At 41.7% G+C, this 26,112-nt stretch overlaps 1 protein-coding gene across 3 annotated transcripts; it reads right to left on the bottom strand.

Moving 5' to 3' along the window:
- Window positions 1-1,477: 1,477 nt before the first annotated feature.
- Window positions 1,478-26,077, bottom strand: cc2d1a (coiled-coil and C2 domain containing 1A). 3 transcript variants are annotated; one of them, XM_067440717.1, is made up of 29 exons: window positions 25,924-26,077; window positions 25,400-25,478; window positions 23,288-23,435; window positions 21,079-21,185; window positions 20,770-20,988; window positions 19,812-20,106; window positions 19,214-19,323; window positions 17,772-17,844; window positions 17,595-17,684; window positions 17,385-17,512; window positions 17,219-17,291; window positions 16,337-16,461; window positions 14,879-14,984; window positions 13,524-13,696; window positions 10,433-10,555; window positions 10,285-10,343; window positions 9,146-9,262; window positions 8,992-9,065; window positions 8,405-8,463; window positions 7,536-7,587; window positions 7,356-7,455; window positions 6,053-6,143; window positions 5,797-5,967; window positions 5,664-5,722; window positions 5,110-5,182; window positions 4,904-5,024; window positions 3,512-3,588; window positions 2,769-2,816; window positions 1,478-2,681 (listed from the first exon to the last, which is right to left on the bottom strand). In XM_067440717.1, exons 2-29 carry the CDS (start codon window positions 25,454-25,456, stop codon window positions 2,643-2,645), a joined length of 2,967 nt encoding a protein of 988 aa, XP_067296818.1. In that variant the 5' UTR covers window positions 25,457-25,478; window positions 25,924-26,077; the 3' UTR covers window positions 1,478-2,642. The 3 variants fall into 3 exon arrangements, with proteins under 3 accessions (XP_067296818.1, XP_067296815.1, XP_067296816.1); XM_067440714.1 differs by having other exon boundaries at window positions 1,479-2,681; window positions 16,325-16,461; window positions 25,924-26,076; XM_067440715.1 differs by having other exon boundaries at window positions 1,479-2,681; window positions 16,325-16,461; window positions 25,905-26,074.
- Between the last annotated feature and the right edge of the window lie 35 nt (window positions 26,078-26,112).

Below are 26,112 nucleotides of genomic sequence, written 5' to 3'. Positions count from 1 at the left end.
TAGACACGTAAACAAATTAATGCAGCTTTTAAAAAATAGACCCATCATCAGAGTATACATTAATACATTAGCAGTGATTGCCTTCATTGTGTGTTAACAGTAATAAACCTCATCTGTACATACTGGAGTGAATGAGGAGGAGGAGGAGGATGAAGGCAGGCTAATGGAGTTCAGACACTGACAATAAAACTAAAAAGAGACTCATGGACACGAGGCAGCTTTATAATGACCGAAAGCATCACAGACCCATAAAAACACGCATCTGACACACACACAAAACCTCTTCAGCATCGCCCAGATATACAAAACCGCTTCATACACACTCGCTCGATTTTATCAAACCAAACACACACACCCCATCCCCCTCACAATGAACCCCGTTTGATTTTCTCTCGCGTCTGTTCTCCAGCGGGGTGCGGATAATCCAAGATTATGGGATATTATCCGCATCTCTTCACTCACACACACACTTTAACATCTTCCCTGGAGTGCTGAGATTATTCCCATATCACGGCCGAGCAGCGGCATTATCCTAATCTGGGAATATTGTTGGACAGATTACTGTAAAGACGCTATTATAGAGCGCAGATTAACAGCATTTATACATGAGAGGGGGTGTGTGTGTGTGTGTGTGTGTGTGTGAGAGAGAGAGAGGGGGGGGGGGGGGGGTGAGTGTGTGTGTGAGAGAGAGACAGAGGGTGAGTGTGTGTGTGTGAGAGAGAGAGAGAGAGAGAGAGAGAGAGAGAGGGGGTGAGTGTGTGTGTGTGAGAGAGAGAGAGTGAGTGTGAGTGAGAGGGAGAGAGAGGGTGAGAGAGAGAGAGAGAGAGAGAGAGAGAGAGAGAGGGAGAGAGAGAGGGTGAGTGTGTGTGTGTGTGAGAGAGAGAGAGAGAGAGGAGGGTGAGTGTGTGTGTGTGAGAGAGAGAGGGTGAGTGTGTGAGAGAGAGAGAGTGTGTGTGAGAGAGAGAGAGAGAAAGGGTGAGTGTGTGAGAGAGAGAGAGAGAGAGAGAGAGAGGGTGAGTGTGTGTGTGTGTGTGAGAGAGAGAGAGAGAAAGGGTGAGTGTGTGAGAGAGAGAGGGTGAGTGTGTGAGAGAGAGAGAGTGTGTGTGAGAGAGAGAGAGAGAGAGAGAGAGAGAGAAAGGGTGAGTGTGTGAGAGAGAGAGAGAGAGAGAGAGAGAGAGAGAAAGGGTGAGTGTGTGAGAGAGAGAGAGAGAGAGAGAGAGAGAGAGAGAGAGAGAAAGGGTGAGTGTGTGAGAGAGAGAGAGAGAGAGAGAGAGAGAGAGAGAGGGTGAGTGTGTGTGAGAGAGAGAGAGAGGGTGAGTGTGTGAGAGAGAGAGAGGGAGAGTGTGTGTGTGTGTGTGAGAGAGAGAGAGAGAGAGAGAGAGAGAAAGGGTGAGTGTGTGAGAGAGAGAGGGTGAGTGTGTGTGTGTGTGTGAGAGAGAGGGGGTGAGTGTGTGTGTGTGAGAGAGAGAGAGGGGGTGAGTGTGTGTGTGTGAGAGAGAGAGAGAGAGGGGGTGAGTGTGTGTGTGTGTGTGTGTGTGAGAGAGAGAGGAGAGAGAAGGAAGGAGGAGATGGAAGACGAAAGAGAAAAATGGGATTAGTATAATAAAAAGATCAGTTTGATTTTTCTTCTGCTAGTTACCGACGGCTCTGTCCGAGGGAATGACCGTCTGTAAACCCAACCCCGGTCATATGATCATATTCATTCATTCATATATTTACAAAGAATTCAGGAGGAATCTCACAAAATCATACTCATATTTCACAACCTCAGTGCTGTCAAACCGATTCATCGCTTCTAACAGAAGTTTGTTTATATAGTATACAGTATGTGTGTGTGTGTGTGTGTGTGTATATATATAAATAATACATACACACGCATATAACGTTTTATGTTACATGCAAGAAATCGAATTGACAGCACTAATTTATATCTATATTAAAGACCATGATAATTAAGTGATAATTAAGCACAATTTGATCAATAATTCTCATTAGTATATATTTTCTTATTCCTATAATGCTGTTATGCGACACCTAATATTTTGAATTCATTTCAAATTTGAAGCAAATAAAAAAAATATATGTGCTAAAACAAACCAATACTACCACCCTCTACGCTTATTTTACAAATTAAATAATGTAGACATTTTTTCCCGTTATGGTTTAAATGTGCTTAATTATCATTATAAAATACAATTCAAACAGTCTTAACATAAGCTTATTTTTCTTTGTGCTAAATATATCATTTCTAATCTTTTTGGTCTGAAATATAACCCAGGCATGTTTTTGTGAGATTTCCCCTCTCTGGCGACGATACACGGGGCAATTTATTTGTGGCCCATTCTCAAATGGGAAAGTGCCCAAGCAACATTCCTCTAAAAGCTGCCGTGTGTATCGTCACCGTTAATGATTTATCTTCATTTTTGCATAAGGTGAGATGAGTGTAATCTCCAAACATTCAGACGTCTGTCCTTTCAAAAGAGAAACACACTGAGGAGTGTTCTGGTGATTTGGGCCAAGAGCAGCACTGCAAAGGAGCTGTGTGTGTGTGTGTGTGTGTGTGTGTGTTAGTGAGTGTAGTGTTTCCTCCGCAGCTCCTTTACATCTGTCACGATTCATTAATATTCTCTCAAGGCGTTTCGTCACTCTCTGACGGCCCGTTTTTTCCGGACTGACTCCAGCTGTGAAGAAGAGAACGAAACACACCACAGTGAGTTTACTGGAGATGTGGCCGAGCCCAAACACTGACGGCGGGGTCTCATATTCACCTCGTTCTCCACCATCTTCAGCCGGCCGAGTGCGTCCTTCGCTGCGTCCTGACAGATAAGAACAGCGCTTTAGCTTTAGTCGAAACAGATGGTTACTTTGAGCTCCACATGTGCTGCGTTTAAAGGCACAGCACAGAGTTTTGATGAACATCTGCGATCAAGTGTCTCAATTCAACAACCTCCACAACACACACATTTACTTCAGCCATGTCCAGCATTTCTGAGCAGTGTTGGGTAAGTTACTCTAAAAAAGTAATGAATTACTGGTTACTAATTACATCTTCAATAGTGTAATTAGACTACTGTTGAGCCACTGACTTACATTGTATTTTTTTTCCCTACTATGGAAGTCAATGGCTCCAGTTAACTGTTTGGTTACTGCCATTCTTCAAAATATCTTCCCTTGTGTTCAGCTGAAGAAAGAAACTCATACAGGTTTAAACAACTTGAGGATGAGTAAAGGATGACAGGATATTCATTTTAAAGTGAAGTATCCCTTTAAGAGTAATCCATTACTTTAGTTTTTCAAGGGAAAAGAAGTTAAATTACAGTAACTAATTACACCCAACACTGTTTCTGAGTGAAACGGGATATTTAGTGAGGAAAATAGGACATCTCGCACCTGATGGAGGACAATCATGGAGGAGGTGACCGCAAAAATACAAACTTATCAATGCAGTGTGTGTGTGTGTGTGTGTGTGTGTGTGTGTGTGTGTGTGTGTGTGTGTGGTGGTTTTGCTCACTCTGTTGCCTTGGCTGGAAAACCCTTTCACCGAATCCGAGAGGCCGTGAACGAACTTCCGCAGCACATTTTCATATTCTGAGACACAGACGGAGAGGCATTATTGAACATCTCTCTTACGTGGCGCTGGAAAGTCCAACACATGCCAGTGAACCGCTTTATTTCAGTGAAACACTTCACAAAAAAACATTCACACATCCGTTTGAATCATCAATCAATATTTTCCCCAGCAGTCCACAGATAACATATCGTCTTTTTGTAATAAAATATAAATTTAGTGATATACAGCTGTTGTTTACTATATTTTTATTTATTTATATTTATTAAAAAATGGCTGTTATAATACTATTCACACGTGAAAAAGTTAATAAATGGACCAAATAATGTATTAATTACTATTTAAAAATATTCAATAGTCAATGTTAAGAGTGTTTTTAGTGAATTATTTATATATATATATAAATGTCAAAGCAACATCCACATTTGGATGGCAGGACCCAAGGTTTCCCAGCAGAACTCTCCGCCGGCTCGCCTTCTTCCCATAGTGCATCCTGAGGCCATGTGCTCATCTGGTAAGACACACACACACACCCGGCCATCCACGTAAAAGAACACGTGATTCCTCAGACCAGGCCGCCTTCTTCCATTGCCCCGTGGTCCAGTTCTAATGCTCACTTGGCACTGTTGGTGCTTTCGGCGGGGTCAGGGGTCAGCATGGGCACCCTGACTGGTCAGCGGCTATGCCGCCCCATACGCAACAAACTGAGATGCTCTGTGTATTCTGACACCTTTCTATCAGAGCCAGCATTAACTTCTGGAGCAGTTTGAGCTCCAGTAGCTCGTCTGTTTGATCGGACCACACGGGCCAGCCTTCGCTCCTCACGTGCATCAATGAGCCTTGGCCGCCCATGACCCTGTGGCCGGTTCTCCTCTGTTCCTCTTGGAGCACTTTTGATAGACACTGACCACTGCAGACCGGGAACAGCCCACAAGAGCTGCAGTTTAGGAGATGCTCTGACCCAGTCGCCTAGCCATCACAATCTGGCCCTTGACAAACTCACTCAAATCCTTACGCTTGCCCATTTTTCCTGCTTCTAACACATCAACTCAGAGGACAAAATGTTCACTTGCTGCCTAATATATCCCACCCACTAACAGGAGCCGTGATGAAGAGATCATCAGTGTTAGACACTTCACCTCTCAGTGGTCATAATGCTATGCCTGATCGGTGTATTTCAATCCTTCTAATATGATTTCTGATTATTATAATGAATAAAAAGTTCAAAAGAACAGCATTTATTTAAAATGGAAATCTTTTGTAACATTATAAATGTAAATGTCTTTGCTCTCACTTTTGCTGAACAGAAGTATTATTATTAAAGAAACCTGGTACCTGTCAGCGCTGTCGGATGTTTCTCCAGGTATGATTTCTGCCATTGCAGTCTCTGACAGACGTCCATGTGCTGCTTTATCAGCTCTGACGGGTCTCGTCTGTTCTTCTTATATTCGCTGATCTAAAGAGACACACAAGACGACTCATGATACACTCAATATCTGCTTAAAAACAGCCAACGTCTCCCGACTGACACCAGCACACACCTTCCACTCCAGTCGCTCTTTGTCGTAGTGAAGCAGACTGAAGCTGTGCAGTTTATACTGCGGAGGAGACGAGCTGAAACAGACACACACATGAACACACTCACACACTGCAAAAAATGCTGTTCTTGCTTAGTATTTTTGTCTTGTTTCTAGTCCAAACATCTCAAATTTCTTAAAACAAGAAGTATTTAATAGACAAGCAGAAGTAATCGTCTTGTTTTGGGGAAATATAACTCCACATGAAGAGAGTTTTTGGTTAAAATAAGATAAATAATCTGCCAATGGGGTGAGAAAAATAATCTTCATTCAAACAGAAAACAAGATTATTTTTCTCACCCCATTGGCAGATTATTTATCTTATTTTAAGCAGAAACTCTCTTCATGTGGAGTTATATTTCCCAAAACAAGGCAATAGTTTTTACTTGTCTAGTAAATGTTTCTTAAAGTAAGAATTTTTAGATATTTTGACTAGAAACAAGACAAAAATAGTATTTACCCTGCATATTTTTTGCAGGGACACACAATAACTGCCGTTCAATCAGCTTCAGTTTTACCTCGGTTTATAGTTCCTGTCATGATCGTTGTGGGGTTTGGATCTTGGAGAAGGCGCTTGCTGGAAAGAGAAAGTTTTATGAGTAACGTCACGTAATGTGTGTAATAAAAACAGCACTAATTATGCCCTCATACCCGTTCCTTGTTGCTTTTCTCGCGCTCTCGCTCTTTCTCCGGTGAAGGTGTGAGCGGGTCGAGGACGATCCATTTCTCCGTCACCGGCTGCAGCTGAACTCCTCCCAGCGGCTCCCGGATCTTCACACGCACCTCCAGCTTCCCTCCCGTCGCCTTCCGGCCGTCCAACACCTGCGACAGCAGCACACACTCATGGGACGCCGCGCTTGTGTGTGTGTGAGACGCGAGAATGTGAGTGCGTGTGTGGATCACTCACGTCTATAATCTCTCGGATCTCACACTGGTTCTCCAGGGCTTCCAGCTTCAGCTGAGCGCTTCCCACCACTTTATCTGTCTTGAAGAGACCGCTAAAACACACACACACACACACACACACACACACACACACACACACACACACACACACACACACACACACACACACACACACACACACACACACACACACACACACACACACACACACACACACACACACACACACACACACACACACACACACACACACACACACACACACACACACACACACACACACACACAATGAGAATTTGGGAGGGAAATCTGATTAACTGTAACAATGCAAAAATCCGACAATCGCAATTTTTCTACAAACCCAATTCCAAAAAAAGTTGGGACTGTACAATTTGTGAATAAAAACTGAATGCAATAATTTACAAATCTCATAAACTTATATTTTTATTCCCAATAGAATAGCAAAATATTGGCTCATTTTGGATTTCATGAGAGCTACACATTCCAAAAAAGTTGGGACAGGTAGCAATAAGAGGCCGGAGAAGTTAAATGTACATATAAGGGACAGCTGGAGCTGGAACGTGTGGCATGGCCAGCTTACGCATCTGGAAAGGCACCATCAATGCTGAAAGGTTTATCCAAGTTCAAGAACAACATATGCTCCATCTAGACGTCGTCTCTTTCAGGGAAGACCTTGCATTTTCCCACATGACAATGTCAGACCACATACTGCATCAATCACAGCATCATGGCTGCGTAGAAAAAGGATCCGGGTACTGTAATGGCCAGCCTGCAGTCCAGATCGTTCACCCATAGAAAACATTTGGCGCAACATAAAGAGGAAGATGCGACAAAGAAGACCTAAGACAGTTGAGCAACTAGAGGCCTGTATTAGACCAGAATGGGACAACATTCCTATTCCTAAACTTGAGCAACTTGTCTCATCAGTCCCCAGTGGTCTGCAGACTGTTATAAAAAAGAAGAGGGGATGCCACACAGCGGTAAACATGGCCTTGTCCCAACTTTTTTGAGATGCCATGAAATTTAAAATCAACTTATTTTTCCCTTAAAATGATAGATTTTCTCAGTTTAAACATTTGATATGTCATCTATGTTGTATTCTGAATAAAATATAAAAAATTAAACTTCCACATCATTGCATTCTGTTTTTATTCACAATTTGTCCCAACTTTTTTGGAATCGGGTTTGTATTTTATTAGTAATATTAGTAATTGAATGTGTTTTGTGGTGAAATTTGATCTGTATTGACTCTGTTAGTGCTGATTATTAAGAGTCTCTCTCACCCTTTGTGTACGATCTCAAACTTGATGCCTTTGGCCTGAACGATCCTCTTAAAGCCTCTGTGATCTCGCTTGATGTTCAGCTTGAACTGCTCCTTAAACTCTAAAACACAGAGACTGTCAGCTAATGCCGCCACCTGTTTAATAGACAGATCGTGTGTGTGTGTGTGTGTGTGTGTGTACCTGGACAGTTGGTGTTTTTCACAGTGCTGGTTTTGTCTCTCTGAGCTTCTTCCTAAGAAAATACACACGATAATAATGTTTTTATTCAAAGTTGTGAATTTAACACCCTCAAGACAACAAAAATCGTCACTTCCTGAGAAATTGGCGCAAAATATCAGTAATAAAAATGTAAGTGTCCGCAGTCGGTGAAGAAGCTGTGGCTCTTTTTTCCTCCATCATAAATGAGTTGCGTCTCAGATAAACCACAGTAAACACAGTCAGCGTTCAGATGCTGGTGTTTGTGAACGATCATATGAGACGCTTCTGGAGGGAATGAAACCAAATCATTCTTGATGACAGACTTTAGCTCAGGCGTTTCAGAAACACCAAACCAACATTTGAGATGCTGCGATGCCATTGGTCTACTGGTTAGTCCAGTTATCCAACCACAGCCTCTGTTGAGGCAAAGTCACACGAGTTTGCTGCACATCGAGGGATTTGTTCAGTAAATTTGTTTCCATGTCTTCTTAGTGGATCAAAAAATTATTGTGCATAATTATTTTATGAAAGTTTTTAACTGAGGAATTGCAGTTTAAGTCACTTCCGTATTGGCTTCAACAGAAACTGGGGGAGGTTGCCGCTTGGTTTAGACACATTAAGTTGTGTTTGGTGTTTGCTATATTCTAGAAGAGTACTTTTTGCAACAGATCAAATAAAAAGCGAGTTCATATATCTGACTGCTTGTATTCACTGACAAAAATGTAGCCATGTTCAGTAATCGTAATGCATTGAAATATCGAATCGAATCGTTGACAGGATAATTGTAGTTCACACCCCTAGTGTGTGTGTGTGTGTGTGTGTGTGTGTGTGTGAGAGAAAGTGTTGCGTACCGCACTGGGAAAGGGAAACTCAAAGCGCACACTTGCATCCAGATCACTGGCTGAAACTCCTGGAGGAATCACCAAAACAACATCATTATTCATTTATTCAGACTATATTTAGACTATATATTATAACATTCAAAGGTTTGGCGTCTGTACGAGACTTTATTCTTAAGAAAATAATATTTGAATTCATCAAGATTGCATTAAAATGATCAAATGTGACAGTATAAAAACATCTATGATGTTACAAAAGTTTTCTATTTTAAAGGGATGCCCATTTTAACAAAATGTAAATTAAGTCTCTGATGAATCCAGAGTGTGTGTGTGTGGAGTTTCAGCTCAAAATACCCCAAATATCACTTTTATACGACACCTCTCCTTGTAATATCCATATACACATTTGTGTCCTGATATGACACACACACACACACACACCCACACACACACACCCACACACACACACCCACACACACACACACACAAACACACACACACACACAAACACACACACACACACACACACACACACACACACACACACACACACACACACACACACACACACACACACACACACACACACACACACACACCTGGAGGAGTGGGCAGGTTGATCCCCTTCACGACGGTCAGCACCATGTCATTGGACGTCAGGTTAGGAAAGATCCTAAAACACAGAGATGAAGGCTGATTTAGGGACTCACTGACACACGTCCTCACTGACACACGTGTTGTGTGTGCTCTTACTTGACTGTGTTGAGGGTGCGCTCCTCCGTGTGGTACTTGGGTACGGATCGGCCTTTAGCGTGAGCTTTCTTCAGTACTTCAATATTACTCATGCATTCCTCTGCCAGCTTCTCAAACCTACAACACACACACGTTTGTTTTTCTATCATAAGCACTTTCCATTGACTTCTATTGACTTGCTAACCCCCCAACCCAAGCCCTTCCTGCAGCGTTCATTATTTACTGCGTTTATTAAGCGCTTTCCTCAGGGGCACTGTTTGCTGCTCCCACTTTGCGTGTAATTTCAGGTTTTACTGTCCATGCGGGACATTCGCTCTTTAAAACGTTGGCAAAATCTGACACAGACACACTTTAACGCTAGCTCAAGAGTTGAAGTCTCAGCGTCAGATTTATATTAGCATTTAGACCTTACAATGTGACAGATATTATTGTTTTTTTTAATTAAAAAACATGAATTCAATTTAATTTATATAATGGTTAACGTTCAAGATGAGCGTGACTGGGACAGTCTGTAGTCCTCCTCATGTTTTATACCATTAATGTGTATTTTTCTTTTAAATAAATACTAAATTAATAAACAAATTACTTGCACATTAATGTAATAAAAATACGTGTATTTAAAAATAGCATTATTTAGGGAACTATGACAAAATATTTCTGTTTTCGTTTCATACACTATTTAAAAGTTTGTGGTCGATAAGATTTATAAAGTTTCCTCTGCTCACCAAGGCTGCATTTATTTGACCAAAACACAGTAAAAACAGTCAAATTGTGAAAATATTATAAGTTTTCTACGTGGATATATGTTCAAATGTATTTCCAGCATCATTCCTCCAGTCTTCAGTGTCACATGATCCTTCAGAAATCATTCTCATATGAGGATTTGATGATCAAGACACATTTATGATTATTATCAGTTTTGCTGCTTCATATTTCTGTGTAAACCGTGATAATATTTTGTGATTCTTTGATGAATAGGAAGTTCTAAAGAACAGAATTTATTTCAAATATAACATTTTGATGAATTTAATACGTCCTTACGCCCTGAAGAAATATATTAATTTCAAAAGCCCTGAAATCTGCTTACCGAACGTCCATCTAAACAGACTGAAGATGAATGAACACACACACACACACACCTGGCAGTTTCGGCCACATTCCCCATGTGAGTGAACTGCTGGGAGTAGGCCAGGCATTTCTGGAAACATGAATACATTAGTTATTGATTCAGCGTGTGCTTCACATGTGTCAGATGTAATGTTGTGTGAGCAGTTGAGGAGCAGAGACCTCGTGCTGCAGTTTGAGCTGCCCCATGAGCTGTGTGTATTGCTCAGCCGAACGCGGAGACACGGCAGACGAGCGCGACTGGGACAGTCTGTAGTCCTCCTCACTGACCGGAGCACCCGGCACCTGCACAACACACACACACACAGTTAATAACTCAGCTCACACACACACACACACACACACACACACACACACACACACACACACACACACACACACACACACACACACACACACACACACACACACACACACACACACACACACACACACGTTTGTTTTTGTGACATATGGGGACATTCCATAGTGTGATGGTTTTTATACTGTACTAACCATATTTTCTATCCCCCTACACTACCCCTGCCCTTAAACCTACCTACCTAACACACACACACACACACACACACACACACACACACACACACACACACACAGTTAATAACTCAGCTCACACACACACACACACACACACACACACAGTTAATAACTCAGCTCACACACACACACACACACACACACACACACACACACACACACACACACACACACACACACACACACACACACACACACACACACACACACACACAGTTAATAATTCAGCTCACACACACACACACACACACACACACACACACACACACACACACACACACACAGTTAATAACTCAGCTCACACACACACACGTTTGTTTTTGTGACATATGGGGACATTCCATAGGCATAATGGTTTTTATACTGTACTAACCGTATTTTCAATCCCCCTACACTACCCCTGCCCTTAAACCTACCTACCTAACACACACACACACACACACACACACACACACACACACACACACACACACACACACACACACACACACACACACACACACACACACACACACACACACACACACACACAGGCCAGAGACGGACTGAAGTATAGTTTAGCTGGTAGTCTGAATATAATCAACACTCATTTCACAATAGTGACGACGACCCAAATTAACTAAAAGTTCTCCTTTAGCCAAAAAACATTACCAAAAATAAAGTTCATTTAAAGCGGGGATGAAGTGAGAAATCAACTTTCCGTTGAGCTTTCGATATTTAAAAGGTCATGATAATAATAAGATTATCCTGTGAGTTTCAGAGCTGAAGACTTCATTGTTAGTCAAAGAAAAGCTTTAATTATTATTTTTTGCCTTATAGCACCGCTTTAATCAGTAACCATCCCTCCCTCTTCCAGCATCTCTTCTCTGAAGAAGAAGGAAGGTTCCTGAGTAAAAATCAGGGAATAGTGATTAAAATGGATGTTATGAACGTGTTTGAGAAAGAAATGAATGAGAGGTGTTCTAATAAAGATGGTAGATGTATGTAGGCTGTAAACTGAAGAATGTTTTATTTTTATATCAGACCATTATTGTGGATCTGACCATTTTATTTGATCTTATTTTTTTTATTATTATTTTTTTTAAATTTATTATTATCTTTACAACTGTTTTAACTATGCTTGTTTTTAATTTTTTATTCGTCCATATGGTATTCTTTTTTCTCATGCATTTGTTACCACTGTTTTAACTAATTTCTATGTAAAGCACTTTGAATTGCCATTGGGTATGAAATGTGCTATACAAATAAACTTGCCTTGCCTTCTCTGATTTGGGCAGCACAATGTATCGAAATATCGCAAATATGCATATCCCAACGGTACGCAGTATCTGAATGATTTTAATAGGCTGCTCCAACATTGTGAAGTGTCAGTTTTAGGGCGCTGCATATAGCAGAGAATAGACTGGGCCACGACTGTTACTGATGTGACTTGCTTGACGTTAAAAAGAGTTATTAAATGCAATAACTTGTGAAAATCAACGACTTGCAGTCTCACGCTGTCTAACACTCACACACACCGAAAGGTGCGCACAAGCCGCCTCTCTGAAAGCGCGTGATGTAATCCCTTCATTTCAAGTTTCTCGTCTTGTAATACACTCGAACTGTCAAATACACACACCCTTATGGCAAACGGCTGTCTTGATGAATATTCATGTAAACCCAGTCGGTTAAACTTTAAGTGAAGGACATCAGTTGGAAAGACGGCGAGTGCGTGTCAATCGGATCTTAAAGTGACAGGCTGCTAATACAGTAAAGCTGCTGCTGTCTGTCAAACAACAGAAGAACAGGAGAAAATCACTGCGCTCTCGGCTGAATAACCTCTGTGGCTTTATTATGTATCAGTGTATATTTAATTCATGTGAAGACTAATACTACTGTAATACTTACTACTGTTAGTGTTTTTACTTCATATCTTTAATAACAAAGATGAATCGAAATTACAAAAATAATCTTCCACCCCTAGTTCAGGTGACTTTGTTTACCTGGATGTTGTTGATGTTCAGTTTTAGGCTGATATAACTATATATTAAGTCTTTTTTATGTTAAGTTTTTAATATTAAAATATTTGCATTGCATTTTTTTGTATGTTTACAATGATGTTAAAATGATATTGTCAGATATGTGACATTAATTTTTGCTGAAACGCTGTTGGTCACTTTCAGGAGTTGTAGCGATTCTTTCTTTTCCCAGAAATAACGTGAAACACATAAATGGTATCATTCTACGTTTTAAACTTTAAAAAATATATAATTTAAATTGATTTTAGACACTAATAGCAATATCATTTCACATATTTAATATCACATTATTTAACAAGGTATTGCATTTTGCATTTTTCTAACATCGCACAGCCCGGTCTCTGATGATGCATTTACTGGCGTGAGGGCGGGGCAACAACCTGTCACTCACATGAGATCCACCAATAGGAAACCGCAATCATCCATCAATTCCCCACAGACAAAATCAAGCCCCGCCCCTACATTTATTCTTGTTTGTGAAGCCGTTTCACTCAGATATACGTCACAATAGAGAAGAAAAGACTACTGCAGCTTCCTTTCACGCTGCATGAGCGTGTTTAATACGACAGCTGAGAGAGTAACATGGAAACCCAGTCATTCTTTTCTATTGGCGCAAAAAAAAAGGAACACAAAAATATATTCATTGTAGCTTTTGGAAATGTGAAAAGCATCCATTTGTGTGCCGCTAATTCCCAAACCTTGGTGATGTCCACAGGAAGTCCGCCCTTGGCGGCGTTGATCATGGAGTCCAGGCCTTTAGCGTTCCTGAGGTGCTGCGCCGCTCCCTGCATGTCCTTCATCTCTTTAGAGCGCAATGCCGCCTTCACAAACTGCTGCCTGCGCATCGTCAGGAAATCCAGCTGCTGCTGGGCTACACAACACACACACACACACACACACACACACACACACATTAGACGACAGCACATGCACATTAAAGGGTTAGTTCACCCAAAAATGAAATGCATGTCATTAACTCCTCCCCCTAATGTCGTTCCACACCCGTAAGACCTCCGTTCATCTTCACACACAGTTTAAGATATTTTATATTTAGTCCGAGAGCGTATGCAAGTGTATGCACACTATACTGTCCATGTCCGGAAAGAGAATAAAAACATCATCACAGTAGTCCATATGAGACATCAGTGGGTTAATCAGAGTCTCTTGAAGCATCGAAAATACATTTTGGTCCAAAAATAACAAAAACTACGACTTTATTCAGCATTGTCTTCTCTTCCGCGTTTGTTTTCAATCCTCAAATAAAGATTAGAACGGTTATGAATCAGCGGATTGAGTCATGATTCGGATCGCGTGTCAAACTGCTGAAGTCACGTGACATTGGTGATCCGAATCATGAATCGATACGCTGATTCATAACCGTTCAAATCTTTATTGCAGGATTGAAAACAAACGCGGAAGAGAAGACAATGCTGAATAAAGTCGTAGTTTTTGTTATTTTTGGACCCAAATGTATTTTTGATGCTTCAAGAGACTCTGATTAACCCACTGATGTCTCATATGGACTACTCTGATGATGTTTTTATTCCCTTTCTGGACATGGACAGTATAGTGTGCATACACTTGCATACGCTCTCCGACTAAATATAAAATATCTTAAACTGTGTGTGAAGATGAATGGAGGTCTTACGGGTGTGGAGCGACATTAGGGAGAGGAGTTAATGACATACATTTCATTTTTGGGTGAACTAAAGGCTGCAACATAGTCCGCAAGAACAGAGAAAAAAGTTCTCGCTTCCAGGGCTGCCCTGGTTTGGGAGTTCTCGCAGCTTGTTCTCAACTCATCGCCTGAGCAGAACGTTTTTCTTGCGGGTGTCCGAGAACTATGGTGTGATTGGTCAGACATTTAAAGTGGACGTGGTTAATGCGGAGAAACACAGATGATCAGCACCTGCCTTTCTCGTGAAGTATGAATGTACTGGCAATGAATTGTGTTCTTGTTCTTGCCACCTCGAGAAAACGAAAAAATGTCTTTGTTCTTGCAGAGTATATTCCAAGCTTGACCCTTTAATGCCTTTACATAAACTCTCTCTACCTTTCCCTCCTGGTTTTGGGGCGTTTGTGGAGCCGGTGGGCGTCCCTGCGGTGGATTTCGGAGGAGCAGGAGCTCTTGATTTCTGCAGGGCCGGCGGAGCTGATGGCTATAGGAGACAGAGATGAAGAATCAGGCACAGTTTCTAGATCAGGGGTGGGCAACTTCGGTCCTTGAGGGCCACTCACTGTCATGAAGAGTTTAATAATATAATAATAATAATTTGTTAAATTTATATAGTGTTTTTTTAGGCCCTCAAAGCGCTTTACATAGAAGGGGGAATCTCCTCAACCACCCCCAATGTGCAGCATCCACCTGGATGATGCGACGGCAGCCATATTGCGCCAGAAAACCCACCACACACCAGCCAATTGGCGGAGAGGAGACCGAGTGATGAAGCCAATCATTATATGGGGATAATTAGGAGGCCATGATGGACAGGGGCCAATGCGCAAACTTGGCCAGGATGCCGGGGTTACACCCCTACTCTTTATCGAAGGACATCCGGTGATTTTTAATGAGTCGGGACCTTGGTTTAACTCTTTGACAGTACGGTGTCCCCATCACTATACTGGGGTGTTAGGACCCACACAGACCACCGGGTGAGCTCCCCCTGCTGGCCTCACTAACACCTCTACCAGCAGCTACCTGGTTTTCCCAGTTGGTCTCTCATCCAGGTACTGACCAGGCTCAGCCCTGCTTAGCTTCAGTGGGAAAACCAGTTTTTGGCTACCATTTGAAGTGGCTACTGGCCATATCAGCCTTTAGTTTAGCTCTAACCCTGATTAAAGTCACCTGTAGCTTTCTAGGGCTGTGTCCGAAATCGACCCTATACCCTTAAACAGGACAATATTTCAAGGGACAGCCATTTGTAGTGTTGTCCGAAACCATAGCGGACGTTATCGAGTGCACTCATTCAATCCCACAATAACGAGTGTACAACTGATGTATGGCTAGAGAATACCCATAATGCACTGTGTTGAATGAATGCTCACATCTCATCAGAAGATGGCACCCGCAGCTGAATCAATCATCCATCCATTCTCCAAACCGCTGGTCCAAACATCGTAATATCAAACAGGTATAAATTACTTTTTAATTGATTTTTAAATAGCTTATACATGCTAGTTTCCATGATGCAGTTCAAGATAAATCTTTTCATTACTACTGGAGCTGCCCGTTTGCAACGTTTTAAACAATTATTAGCACAAACTATGTAAAGGCGATAGCCCTTCCGGCACACTCACTGTCCCGATTCACTCACTCGTTTCATTCACTATATTAGTGCAGTAGTTTAGGGAATAGTGAATGAGGGTATAGGGGGCGATTTCAGACACAGCCTCATGATCCTGAAGACGTTGATTAGCTTGTTGAGGTGTGTTTGATTAGGCTTGTAATAAAGCCTCCAGGAATGAAGTTGCCCATCCCCGTTCCAGGTGCCTCACTGACCTTAGACGCTACCTTTTGTGGCTCCTCGTCTTCATCCGCATCGGCATCTTCGTCCTGATTGGCCAGTTTCATGGCTGTCTCCAGGACGCCCATAAAATTCTGGTTGCCTCCCTCGGTGCCCTGCAGTGGAGGACAACCTGATACACACACACACACACACACACACACACACACACACACACACACACACACACACACACACACAACGTCAAAAGAGTCACAGAAACCATCGACAGCTATTCTTGTGAGGACTTTCCTTTGACGTCTAATTTATATAGTTATATGTTATATATTATATTAGGAGTTCTCAGAGTTTAGCTCCAAACCACAGCTGTTATATGGGCGTAGTGTCCGTGATGTCACCCGTAGGGATCTGAAGCGCATTTTTGTCACTCCCGTATAACAGAAAATGGGCAAAGAGGCGGGATGTGGGCGGAGCTTAGGTCATGTGATGATCAACAGACAGCAGACAAACGGCAATCCACCTGTCACTCAAAGTGGCCACGCCCTAATTTATGCAGAACTTTAAGGCTTTATATATTGTCAATGAACTATAAATAAATTCACCCCCTCACAGTTGTCATGAAGGGCAAAATTAGCCGTATAGACCTAACCCACAGTTTGGCCCAGACTGTAAACATGTTTTATTCTGCTGTAAAGTTAAGCATTTTAACATGGGGCTCAATGAGAGTCTGCTCTTTCTGGAGCCTGTAGAGGAATTACAGTTTAAGTCACTTCCATGTCGGCTTCAAGAGTGACCGTGGGAGGTTGCCGCTTGCTCCAAACCCTAATCAGATGGTCTTCAAGATTACTAGAGAGCTACACACAGGTGAGATTGATCAGGGTTGGAGCTTAACTCTACAGGAAACAAACAAATGAACAAGCAAGCATTACCTGGTGGAACAGGAAGATCTGCCAAATTCACAGGCCGTCCGGCTTTCTGAGCTTTAATGGCATCTTGATATTGCTGAAGTGAAGCACACACAAACACACACACACAGGTGGTTAACACACAAAGATGGCCGTCCTTCTAATATATGTGACTCTTCATGAGCGTTACCTTGATAATGCGCTGGTGCATGCGGGCTTTGCGGTCGTCTCCTTTGCTCTTGGCACTCTCTGCGGCTTCTTTGTATTTGTCCATGCGCTGCTGTAAGGCCTCGGCGACGCTCCGGGGAGCAGAGAGAGCTGACACACACACACCCTTTAATATACAGTGTAACTGATATCTCGACTGCATGTCGTCTGTGTCTGGGACACTCGTTCTCACCTGTGTCTGGGGCAGCAGCGGGTGTAGCAGGAGGGGCGTCAGGTTTAGGGGTCAGCTGGGGAGGGTTTGAACGTGGCACTTCAACCTCAGCTGAAACAGAGAGAGACTCTCATCAATATCTGGCTAAACTAACCAGGGTGTAACTGGGGTGAGATGATCTGTGAGGTGAAGATGTACCAGGAGGGGGCGGCAGTGAGCTGATGTCGACAAACTCCCCTCGGTCAACAGACTCCACCAGCGAGTCTAATCTCTGTGGGACACGCAGAGACAGAGAGCAAATAAAAGTTCATTTTCATAGCTGTCCACAATAAACAGAAATATTATTACAATTCAAAAGAACTGTTTTCTATTTGAATATGTTAAAGTGTAATTTATTCCTGTGATTTCCAGCATCATTACTACAGTTTTCAGTGTCACATGATCCTTCAGAAATCATTCTCATATGATGGTTTGATGCTCAAGAAACCAGGAAACTGTTGTGCTACTTCATATGTCTTTGGAAACCATGATACATTTTATTCTTCACAAAAAAAAAAATGCTTTTAGTTTTATTTAATTGTAATATCCCTGCTCTTCACTGTCAATTTTGATAAATGTAATGCATCCTTGCTGAATATAGTATTAATTTCTTTCCAAATAAAAAAATCTTACAGACCCCAAACTTTTGAACGCTAGTACTGCTAAATAAAATGTGAAGAGAAACTAAGAAATGAATGTAAAGGCCTGTACACACCGAGACAAAGTTTTTCCAGACATTTTTTTTGTCTTGAGTTTTAACACCCAAGCGGTTTTTACTGTGCAAAGTCGTGTTTTCCTTTAACTTCAGCAGCTCCATAGACTGTAAAAAAATATGGACGTAGTGTCCGTGACGTCACCCATAGGATTCTGATAAGCCGTTCTGAAGCTTAAAGTATGGGCGAGCTGGGCGTTGCCATCTTGTGAGCAAGGCAAAGCGTGTCACTCCCGGATAACAGAAAATGGGCAAAAAGGCGGGATGTGCGCGGAGCTGAGGTGACGCAATAACTATAAACGGCAGATAAATGGCTATCCACTTGTAACCACGCCCTTAATTATGCAGAACCTTAAGGCTTTATATAACGGAAACGAATGAGTTATAAAAAAATTCACCCCCCTCAGAGTTGTCATGAAGATCAAAGTTAGCCTTATAAGCCAAAACCACAATTTGTACCAGGCTGTAAACATGTTTTTTTCTGCTTTAAAGTTGAGAATTTTAACATGGGGCTCAATGAGATTCTGCTCCCTACTGGAGCCTGTCCCTAGTGGCCAGTTGAGGAATTGCAGTTTACATTACTTCCGTATTGGCTTCAAGAGAGATCGCGGGAGGTTGCCGCTTGAGCAGCTCGAGGCACGTGAACAAAAGCGCAGCTCTCATGGGCCGGGCAGTTTTTAACGCGGCGCATCAAAAAAACAAAACAAACCCAGGATTTTATTTTTTAGTTATGCTTTTACACCTGCTGTTTTCCCATCGGTGTGCACACTCACATTGGTGCCCTTTGTTTAGTCACGAGGCGTTAAACGCGCGAGAAAATTGTCCCGGTGTGAACAGACTTTAAAGGTGGCCTTAATGTACTAATCATGAATCGGTGGCACTGGCTTACCTTGGACACTTGGTAGAGTTGTTTGGCTTGGTCAGTGTTTCCGCTCTGTTTGGCCTTTATGGCTGCCAGCTTATACTCTCTCTGTCTGCTTAATATACTCGCTTTGAGCTCTGAAATACACACAAACGTGTACAGTTACAGCTTTCAAAACTGTTTTATAAGAGTTAAATAAGAAATCCAGTGTGTGTGTGTGTGTGTGGGCATGTTTTTGAGACATATGAGGACACAAATGTGTATAATGACATGGGTATGACACAGGTATTACAGGAAAGGGGGAAATATGAGGACATTACCCATGTCCACACTTTTCAAAAGGCTTATAAATCACACAGGATGAGGTTTTTTTAGAAAGTAAAAATGCTGAATGTTTCCTGTGATGGGTAGGTTTATGGGCAGTGTGTTTATGTGTGTTGGGTAGGTTTAGGGGCAGTGTGTGTGTATGTGTGTGTGTGATGGGTAGGTGCAGGGGCAGTGTAAGGAAATAGAAAATACGGTTTGTACAGTATAAAAACCATTTCGCCTATGGAATGTCCCCATATGTCACAAAAACAAACATGTGTGTGTGTGTGTGTGTGTGTGTGTGAGAGAGTGTGTGTACCGGAGTGCTGTGCATTGGGCTGGCTGGGCGTGAGGGGCGATATGGCTGGTGTGTCGGGCGTTATGGCCGTCAGTCTCTGAGACGGAGGCTGTAGCAGCTGAGGTTTGGATGGAGCGACTGGCTTCACGTTGGCCGTCTGCGGAGGCGTGTTTGCTAGAGCAGGTTTTTCTTGCTCTCCGATTGGCCCGGCCTGCGAATCAGTGGATGGTTTTCCACCAGTGGCCACCGGAGGAGGAATCTCATCTTCACTGATGGGTTTACCTTTCTTAACAGACGTCAGCATTGACTGTAGAGTCTAAAAACAAGGAGAACGTGTTACCGAACACTCTTCAAACATGAGGAAAAATGAGTAGGAGAAAAAGTTTTGACATGGGGTTCGCCAAGATCATTTTAAAGGAACTGTATGTAAGAAATGTATTTCAATGAATCATAAAATGGCCCTGATATGTCACTAGACATTAAGAAATCATGTTAATGTTAAATACTTCTATCACTCACAACAGTAGTTCGGTCAGGATATTGTCATTATAAAGTTGTTGTTGCAGCTCAACTGATGTTGATGATGTCATGTTGTGTTTTGGCCTGAAGCTCCGCCCTCCACCTATCGACCAATCACGAAGTCAGTAGTGTTTCGGGTTGCCAGATCTGCTCTAGTTACCACAGCTGCAGATCTACAAACGGTCCTGCTGATCCTGCAGCCAATCTGGCAACCTCGAGTCAGGGGGAGAGGGATACACTGCTCTACAGTCATCTGAAAGTGATTGCAATAACAGTTTTGGCCACAATCTTACATACACTTCCTTTAAATGATTGCATCAGCCGAAATGGTTTGTCTGATAAGTCTTGTGAGCCGAGCGGGACTTTTATTTTGACAGTGGATACCCTACTCTCTCAGATATCGGCAGAGGCCATCAGAAAACCCCATATTGATCGATCGCTATTCTCAGATATGGTCCACCTTCAGTCCGCGGTCGTATCGGCGTGCTTTGCTGGTCTCTCCCGCAGCCTTGGCGTTGGCAATGGCCGTTTGGTACATGTCTAACCGCTCTTGCAGATGAGACTCCAGGCTGGATGAGGACTGGGGCGCTGTGTTTAAACGTTGAGGAGGTGCTGGGGACGGAGGGGCTTTCCTCACCACTTGCTCCTCATTGTCTTCCAACACCTCATTCAGCTCGGCCTGAAAAACGACTTTAATGAAAATCTCTTCATGCGAGAAACATCATATCGCATGCAGTGCGTGTTTAAAAACAAGAAGGTTTTGCCAAACCATGAGATCAGCATCGTTCTCCAAATCACCATCATCGTCTCCGTCCTCGTCCAGGTCTTTCATACACAGAGCTGCCATCCGCTCAATGTCCTCCATGGGCACTGGAGCTACATGACGCAAAAAAAGAGAAACAAGATGGAGAAAACAGGATTGTTAGTAGATGCAGGGCTTCAGACTAACACTAGTTTTACAGATGATGGTGCCAGCACCTGAATAAAGTTACTATAATCACAAAAATTACTATTGTTTTGAATTAATAAGTGCAGTTACTAATAGACCCTTTTTGCGTCGATGTCACAATTCAGCCACGGTGTTAGCTGGAGGCAAAACAAAGAGAAAACTGGAGGAGGTCAATACAAACCAGCACAGAGTCGGAGCTCAAAATGTCATCATGTTGTGTTGGGAGCCAGAATTGACGAGTACAGGCTCAAAATTGAAATTTTACAGCATACTTGCTGCTACTGCCATACAACAAAACGACGACGGCTGTGGTTAAACGCATTAAACGAGCAGACTGGAGTGAGCCTGCCAGAACCACAGATCGTATGACACAAAACTCATCTGTTAAATCTTTGTATTTGAAGTCTTGAACATGTCCATTTAGCACAAAGGCACCTAATGATCTAAACTATGCACATCCATGTTTTCACCATGAATTAAACTGAGAAAATTAGATATTTAATGTGAATTTTACAATTCTTTTTGCTATTTTAAATAAACCTGTATATAAACTTACTAATTTTAAACTTACTAATTTCCACAAATACATTTAAAAAATGACACATATCCTCTTGAAACTGCACAACTGTAGAGTACAAACATTAGTCTATTAAAAAAGTGATGTGTTTATAAAAAAACTGATATGATTTTTTACAAAATCACACATTAAGTTTTTAAAATAACAGTCACAGTCCTGGTCAGAGAGTGACCTTACATATTCAGATAAAATTACTCCCGTCACTGTTTAAAAGCAAGCTCACCTTAAAAAAAAAACTTGCTGGCTAGTGTTAGTGAAGCGATCAGGGGAATCGTTCTGCCTCCATGTAACGTAAGCTCCGCCCACAAAAAAACATCACAATGTTCACTGACTGAAAAAGGGTCTATAATATCAGTGAGCTTGAATTGATATGCAAATAAAATTAACTTATTACCAAACAGTAACCAAACAAAAACCTAATTTTAAAGGGATAATGTAAATATTCCACTCGTATCAAATGTACCATTGTTCTTTTAAAGACCCATACTGAACTGATCGACAGCTTTGTTTTTTAGGTAATAAAAAAAAAAAGACTGTCTTTCTACTTTTTTCCATATAGGGAGTGCATTTGGCTAATAAGTCAATAAGTGCCCCACTGCCGCCATCTACTGGTTATAGTGGTCATGTTTTTTTCTTTTCTTATAAAAGTGCTTGTTTACCACAAAATGTTATTTTCCCCGCATCTTTAGGACCAATTTTACTAAAGAGGGAAAATTAGCGTGAGAGCGAGTCCCATAAAGCACTGATAGGAGTGGACGGTTCTGTGCATGATCTACTGATGACATACAAATGAATAAACAGAGACGCAGCCGGATCATTCCCATAATGACCAACACAATCCACCAAGAGCAAATTAACATCTGGTTTAAGAAATGCTTTTTTCAGGGGCGGTAAATAAACACCTGTAAATTGAGGAGCACAAACCTCGGTTAATCACCTTGCGTGATTCATTTAAATAACGCTTCTCACATAAATACTGCGTCTGAAAGGGAAACTCCTACAAAAGCAAATGCAATAAGATAAGCCACAAAAATAACCCTGTCCACACCTTTCAGCGCTGATTTATTACTGTGTGTGTCTTCAGTGAATCCTGACAATAGTTTTTTAACGCCAAAAGAGGTTTTGCACGGTCGCAAGCTGTTAGTAAATCTAGCCTTAAAGGGTTAGTTCACCCAAAAATGTAAATTATGTCATTAACTCCTCACCCTAATGTCGTTCCACACCCTTAAGACCTCCGTTCATCTTCACACACAGTTTAAGATATTTTATATTTAGTCCGAGAGATTCTGTCTCTCCTTTGAAAATGTATGCACAGTATACTGTCCATTATATTACAGAAAGGTAATAAAAACATCAGAGTAGTCCATATGTGACATCAGTGGGTTAATTCGAATCTCTTGAAGCATCGAAAATACATTTTGGTGACATATCTACAATGTTTGGAGTCCTCACCTTTTCCTCCAGGTTTCCTGCCCGCTGGTCCGCCCTTCCCTCCTCCTCCTCCTCCCATCAGGGCCAGAAGCTCCGCCTCTAGCTCCTCCTCATTTCCTCCAGAATCATCCAGCCCGCCATCAGGAGCCAAATCCAACAGCAGTCCCATCTGATAGCATGCGAGGATGGGGAGCCAGTGTTATTTTGGTAACATTGAGACACTCTTATATCTTTTATTACTATTTACATTTTTTATTTGCAATTTTTTTAATTTTAAGCAAAGATAGCTTTAGTAATTTTGTCTATAAAGTTTTATCTTCAACTGATCAATTTGACATATTGATTAAACATTACGAGAATTCAAATAACACTTTACAAGAAGGTTGTATTAGTTATCATTAGTTAATGCACCTAACCATGAATAACACCTGTTCAAGATTAGTTAATCTTTGATCATGTTAGATTATATAAATCCAGCTGTTCATGTTAGTTCACGGTGCATTTACTAAAGTTAATAAGATTTTAATCAAGCATTAGTAAATGTTGAAATTAACATTAACAAAGATAAATAAATGCTTTATAAGTGCGGTTCATTATTAGTTCATGTTAACTAATGTAGTTAACTAATGTTAACTGATTAACTGATGTTGAGCAACATGGTGCAATCAGGAAATCTCAGCTGTAAAGTCAGAATCGAATAAAAATTCTATTAATCTTATTGTAAAGTGTTACCAAAATGTAAAAAACAAACAAAATAAATAAACGGATGAATTGTTCACTATTAGATCTACACTGACTGCACGGCCAAAAAAACGTCAGATTTAAGCAGGCCAAGATGCTTAAGAGTCTACGATCAGATCATTATTGTAGTGATTATTATGTTTCTAGCATTATATTATATATTCGTTATATATTTGGCAACAGTTCTTCCAATCCTGGAAGACACATCATAGCCATATTCCAGGATGACGGTGCCAAGATTCATCAGGCTCAGACTGTGAGAGAATGGTTGGGAGGGAGCATTTTTTATTTAATTTTATTTTTTATTTAAGCTTATGCAGATACAGGCATTAACAGTTCATGTTCCGAGAGCCTATCGTGATCTGCAGCTGCTCAGGACTAGATATATAGGATAAGTGACATTAAACATCAGGAGATTACAGTTTTTTTTTAGCTGAGTAGGTGTTTGTTTAGTCTCTTCTTGAAGGCCTGAACATTCTTTGAGGTGATTTCACCTACCACAGCACAGGGGAGGCAGTTTCAAGTTGTTACAGCTGAATGAAGAAAACTCCTCCCCAAGCATTTGGTGTTAGACTTGGGGAGTTTCAGGGCGTGACTTGGTCGTGCTCTCCAAGTGGTTCGGCAAGGGAGATCAGGTGGAGGTAGCAGAGCTTTGAGATCCTCTGGACAGTTTTCAGTGTGCATTTTAAAAAGCACAGTTGTTGCTGCAACAGTTCTACGTTGGCTGAGCTGGCTGTTTGGATATTTCCTTTGGACAGTGTCCTCATCCTCCCCAATGATTTTCAGTGCCTTTTTCAGGATGTTATCAAGCTGCCCAAGGGTGGTCTGTGATGCGTTCATCCTGGCAATGCATGAGTACTCCATGGTACTCCTGACTTGTGCCTTATAGACATTGGCCCTACCTTTAACATCAAGCTTGTTGGCCATCCTACGCAGAGCTTGCATTTGCTAGGCTCGAACGTGACCTTCCAGGTATCAGCCCACCTGCGAATATTCTCCAGGTCTTTATTTAGGGATGCTGCCACATTGGGACCATTAAGTGACGTTACTGGGGCGTAAATGGTGGAATCATCCGCATATAGAAAAATGCTATTATCGCACTGTTCTACAACATCGTCTATGAAGATGGAGAATAATAGCGGGCCGAGAATGAAGGATCATTTTCAGACCTTAAATTCACTGAAAGTCTTTGGGATGTGCTGGGGGAGACTTTACAGAGAGCTGGACTCTTGCATTGTCACTACAAGATCTGGACCAAAAATGGATGCATGACTTTTTTGGAGCCAGGCAGTGTATATAACATGCATTTATAAAATAGATAGGGTAAATTTGTATTCCATTCTGACTTAACATCTGAGATTTCATGATTCTGCCTCTCATCTTGTATGTTACCTGTTTGGCCCTGGCGGCCCCCTGGCCCTTCTGCGGAGGGTTCCGGCTTCGGCTCATTTTCTCCGCAGTTTTCTCAAAACTGGAGTGAGAATGAGAATGATTAATTGTAAAAGCTGCAAAACTGCACCAGGATCAGCCCTTCAGCAACACCACAGCCAACCAGACCAGAAAGTGACATCATTCAGACATCATGACGTGAATAAAGACGTTTGTATTAGCATAATCCATGCATAGACAAAATCCCCGCATTAATGTTTATTAAATTGTGCTACATACCTCCTAAACCTCAATCATACTATATCAAGTGACTATGAACTCAATAGCTAATATTTCAGCAGTATTATAGTGTTTACAGGTTTAAACCAGAGAATCGAAAGCTGATTTTGCAGTTGGAGGCTAAGCTAAATGACTCTGTGAAATACATTTCAGCTCATTCACATTATAAATCAGAAAGTAAACAACTAATTCAGCCAAAGTGCTAGCTAGCAAGGAGGCTAGTTCTTACTCTCTTTCCTACACGATACCTCGATCATATGTTCCTCCGAGGGCGGGTTACGTGGTCAATATCTGTTCCGCTGAGAATAATAAGCTGTCTGGCATTAAGTTTTTGCTCTAGAGTTTCATTAATACAGAGGTAAACACAAAACTGCACTGCTGTCAATGACAATTCAGAACTTCCTGCTTTTCGCCAGGTTTCCCATAGCAACGGCAGA

The sequence above is a fragment of the Pseudorasbora parva genome, chromosome 4 (genome assembly GCF_024679245.1).
Source record: "Pseudorasbora parva isolate DD20220531a chromosome 4, ASM2467924v1, whole genome shotgun sequence".
In the NCBI taxonomy this organism is placed as follows: Eukaryota; Metazoa; Chordata; class Actinopteri; order Cypriniformes; family Gobionidae; genus Pseudorasbora; species Pseudorasbora parva.
The sequence above is the reverse complement of the archived record's forward strand: the minus strand, read 5'-3'. Positions and strand labels throughout refer to the sequence as shown.

What these genes read in the sequence shown, in the direction of transcription:
- cc2d1a (XM_067440714.1), bottom strand. Translation starts at nt 25,456, where the DNA reads ATGAGCCGAAGCCGGAACCCTCCGCAGAAGGGCCAGGGGGCCGCCAGG. An exon ending in AGAACGATGCTGATCTCATG is followed by an intron (nt 20,989 to 21,078) that starts GTTTGGCAAAAC and finishes GTCGTTTTTCAG; the next exon opens with GCCGAGCTGAATGAGGTGTT. An exon ending in TTCCTGTGGACATCACCAAG is followed by an intron (nt 10,556 to 13,523) that starts GTTTGGGAATTA and finishes TGTGTTGTGCAG; the next exon opens with GTGCCGGGTGCTCCGGTCAG.